This window comes from Haliotis rubra, unplaced genomic scaffold, assembly GCF_003918875.1.
Source record: "Haliotis rubra isolate DU_JTF1 unplaced genomic scaffold, ASM391887v1 Scf81, whole genome shotgun sequence".
NCBI classification, from domain to species: domain Eukaryota; kingdom Metazoa; phylum Mollusca; class Gastropoda; order Lepetellida; family Haliotidae; genus Haliotis; species Haliotis rubra.
Genome location: NW_025767535.1, coordinates 1,656,527 through 1,661,486, shown reverse-complemented (window position 1 = coordinate 1,661,486; position 4,960 = coordinate 1,656,527). Strand labels below are relative to the sequence as shown.

Below are 4,960 nucleotides of genomic sequence, written 5' to 3'. Positions count from 1 at the left end.
CTGGTTGAGACTTCAATACTGTTAATTGATTGAATACAGTCATCAAAGAACATGCCCTTGTCTTCATGACAGCATGTAAATATTAAAGACTGGAGCTGATCAACCAGTGGTCAACAGCATGAGCATCCTTTCAGGTTTCAATCCACGCAAAAATCCATTTTGGTTCTGATAAACAGAATTAATTAAGTAAAATGACTGGAACTTTATCGAGGGACACCTGCATACAATCAATTTGAATACTTCTTGTTTCCCACAGCACAGGATGCCGGGAGTTAGTTCCTTCTCAGAGGTCTTGAAAGGAACATATAATTACTCTGAGCCTTAGGGCTACCTAGCATGAGGATATAAAGGTAGGAATACCCAGCAAAAGGCAAATCAACTCTTGACAAACCAGCAGAAGCCTCACAAATATGACACTAATCAACATTTGGCTAACCAACCAACATCAGTCTAATCACCATCAGGCTAACCAACAGAAGGCTAATCGCCATCAGGCTAACCAACATCAGTCTAATCACCATCAGGCTAACCAACAGAAGGCTAATCGCCATCAGGCTAACCAACAGAAGGCTAATCGCCATCAGGCTAACCAACAGAAGGCTAATCGCCATCAGGCTAACCAACAGAAGGCTAATCGCCATCAGGCTAACCAACAGAAGGCTAATCGCCATCAGGCTAACCAACAGAAGGCTAATCACCATCAGGCTATCCAACAGAAGGCTAATCGCCATCAGGCTAACCAACAGAAGGCTAATCGCCATCAGGCCAATCAACAGAAGGCTAATCGCCATCAGGCTAACCAACAGAAGGCTAATCGCCATCAGGCTAACTGACAGAAGGGTAACTAACACCACACTGACCAGGGGCAAACTAAATCATTAAAGAGTTATGCTGACTGGGCATGGTATGACACAGCTCACGCCTCTACATGACATTCCTGTTTCAGTGAGAGTCATGTTGTGTAATTCCAAGAATACCTATTGCCTCTGTCATACATGCACCCCCAGAGATAGTCCACAACAATGTGTTTAGACATGATGAACAGACAAATATCTTTAGCTCAAAATCACACAAAAATGCCAGTTCATGATTTCCCTGTATTTGAATCCTTTATCCCAATAATAATCTAGCATAATGATGGCACTTCATCACTATGACTCCAGTGTCACGGCACTTCATCACAATGACACCCTTGTGTCATGGTACAGTGACTTCTTAATGACACCATTGTGTCATAGTACAGTGACTTCATCACAATGACACCCTTACTTAATGGTACAGTGACTTCATAATGACACCCTTGTGTCACACAGTGACTTCATCATAATGACACCCTTGTGTCATGGTACATTGACTTCATCTTAATTACACCCTTGTGTCATGGTACAGTGACTGTCATGGCACTTCATCACAATAACACCTTGTATCATGACATTTCATCACAATGACACACCTTGTATCACATTTCACCACAATAACACCCTTGTATCATGACATTTCACCACAATAACACCATTGTATAATGGCACTTCATCGCAATGACACACCCCTTGTATAATGGCACTTCATCGCAATGACACCCATTGTATAATGGCACTTGGCACTGCAATCACACCCCTTGTATAATTAGTGGCAAAGCACTTTCGTATTCTTGGATTTTGTCATTATGACACCCTTGTGTCAAGGAATTTAAAATTTAACACCTGTATAATGACATTCCACTTGTGTAACTTTCTTTCATTAAACTTGTGTGATTGGTTAGCTCATCCTTTAGAATCATGCCATCAGATTTGGCATTCCACTACACAGTAAGGAAACACAAGCCTGAGTTGGTATTTGCCATCAATACAGCTGTAAAACATTGTCGATACATTGCTAAGCATATAGTGAATCATATCGTCAGGTTTAATCCACGATGCATCTATACATCATTGAATCGTATCTCAACGACATGCAATACTGAAGGTCTGATTTATGAAGGCCTTCAAACAGAAAGGTAGAACTCTGTGAGATGGTATGCTGGAACAAACCGTGTTACCTTACCTCTTGGACCCAGCGGAGACAGGTGTTGTGTAGACAAAGTGTACTTCGTGTAAATACATTTCAACAAAACTGTTGTATTTGGCAGACAGAGAAACAAGAATTATTGGGTGCATGTTATGTGTAGTTCCTGAAACAAAACAACATGTTTCTCTATGACACAGGTGCTTCAACATTCTTGAACAAGTACTTGTGGAACCCTAGGGGGATTTCACTGAGGAAAGGTCAAATGTAATTCTTACCTCTCAGTCTGGTTCCTGGAAGTTTTGACTTTGGTCCTTCTTGTGCACGTGATTTAATCCTGCGATATTTCTCTTTGCGACTGACATGACTAAGTGCTGACACCTGTGACGACCTTTGACCCGAGGTGGTCTGTGATGACTTTTTGACCTGTTTTGGTCGGTGTAGGTAGACGGGAACTCATGCTGTCTACCCGACAACTGTGTCTGATGCTGCAACATGTACAGTACTTCTGATGGAGTATCAGCGTTGACAGCCAAACGGTGTCATCAATATGTGGCAATATCTGCGATAACAGTTTAATGAGGCGAGACGATATATCATGAACATAATGAAAGTATTGGCAAGGAACCTGCGAGACGATTATCATCACGATACAATGGTGGCGATACTATACGTATCCCGATACTTTACAATTTATATCAGAATTCAGAATCACTGAAAATAACTTTTAAGTATGCTTTCTAAATTTTATGTTCTCTTTGTAATCTTTCTTAACAAAGCTAAGACATCGTTCATAGTTGTTAATAAGTTGTGTTATTTGTCAAACAACTAAAACATATTTCAATTACTTGAAGATATTTATTCTACAGTTCACAGAGTTTGAAAGGTGTTCACACTTTTTCACTTATACACCAACTCCTTTGTTCATGTAGCAAGATAGCAGACACAAACAAATTCCTATAGGGTTCAATTTGTTTAAAATTGAGAAGAATTTCAAAGAGACTCCCCTTCCTATTCCTAATGCAATACTCCTCACAACTTTAAGTAGCATTTAAGTTGTATCGGGATATATTGTCGATGTATCATAGACCCTAGTGATATAAGCATCCTGATATATTGCCTAAATGTGTATCACGTAGTTGACGATGCAAACATTGATACTATCGATGAATCGTTACACCACTAACACCTACCTATCTACCATGAGACCAACCTATATATCCACATACCCAAATATCTACGTACCTAGTTACCCACCTATCAAAACATCCATCTATCTACCTGCCTACCTACCTAAACACCTACCTACCCATCAACCTACCTACAAATCGCCAATCTACTAGTGCTGGTATTGGCATACATCCTGCGATATGATACATCAAGATATGAAATTTTAGTCCTAACGATATATTGTCAAAGTATTGCGCACTAAAGCTGCGATACAATACAAATCCCAATATAAGGGTGGTGATACGATACGTATGATGATACTAACTCTAACACATTAAGATCAAAACAAAAACAATGTTTAAATGAAAGAAACTTTAATTTGCAAAAAGTCACATTAGGCACTTTTTCAAAAACAAGTACAAAATAAATAAAACAAAATACTATTATAAAGAGAAAACATAGATAAAAAACATCTTTAATATCTGCATGTTGCTGGATGCTGTCATTGCAGTCACATGATAGAATGAACTCTGTGCTGATTTTAAAAACAGTATATCTTGACAGATATCGCGATTTGGCAATATTCAAAGTTAAACATCGATGTATCGTGGCCCATTTGAAGTATCGTATCGGGATATATGACAATGTAAAATTTTGTATTGATTCACTGTATCGGCGGCCCATGGATCGATGCATCAATGCATCTCGATATATCGTCACACCGCTACAATCTACCCACCTAAACATTCACGAACCCACTACCTATTTAAACAACTACCTGCCTACAATGGAATAATGCTGAGTGTGGCATAAAACTATACTCACTCACCTAGCCAATGTAACCTACCTTTAATACCTATATACAGTGAAACCTGCCAACACTGGCACCTGTCTAATCTGGCACACTGTCAAAACCAGCATAAAATGTTGGTCCCGTCATCTTATAACAATATCATGATCATTAAAACATTGTCTAATCCAGCACCTGTCTATTCTGTATTCCAGCACAACTTTCCGGTCCCAACAAGCAATTTAAACTGTCATTAACAGTGTCTAAACTGGCATTGGTATGAGCAGTCCAATCAAGGACACATAATCCAATACACTAATTAATCTTCTTGGCACACTAGATAATCAGGAATAGTGATCGCGCGGCGAACCAAACGCTCGTAGGTTTATAAACACTGGGGGATTGCATTAACTGTTTTCAAGTCAGTGACATGTGTCAGAGAGTAAATATTGACGAGTGTAAATGGCAGCCATGTTGGAAAAAGATCATCACTGTCCAATCCGGCACCCTGTCTAAACTGGCATTTTATTTCGGTCCTGTGTGGTACTGGTTTAGACAGGTTTCACGGTACACACAGAAAACACATGCATGTGTCCTACCCATTTCACTAGCTACCTAGAGACCTACACACATACTGACTAATGTACCTACAGACCTACATCCCAGAAAATTCTCCTCCACCGAACAGTGTGTATTTGTTTTATACTGACGCGTGTTTATCATGATAACTACGGGCTCATAACACCTGAAGTCTGTTACTTTTTCTGCAGGTAATTCCAGTTAACAGAATTCATCACACTTCATATTAGAGAAATCAAATTCTTGATTTCAACCGACTCTTCATCCCTTATCTTCTGCTGAAGTGGAAACTCATGTATACTGAACCTTGGTAGAGGCGCCCTCAGTTGAAATTTGACAATTGATTTTATTATAGAACTTTAAATAGACCAGAAGTGATGGAGATGAGTATGGTTCCTAATTCAGTTTAATTCAATT

General features: G+C 39.3%; 1 protein-coding gene across 1 annotated transcript; it reads left to right on the top strand.

The window, feature by feature from the left end:
- The first annotated feature begins 410 nt into the window (after positions 1-410).
- Positions 411-833, top strand: LOC124261816 (putative uncharacterized protein DDB_G0279653). Its single transcript, XM_046696193.1, has one exon. It carries the CDS (start codon positions 411-413, stop codon positions 831-833), a length of 423 nt encoding a protein of 140 aa, XP_046552149.1.
- Positions 834-4,960: the final 4,127 nt, after the last annotated feature.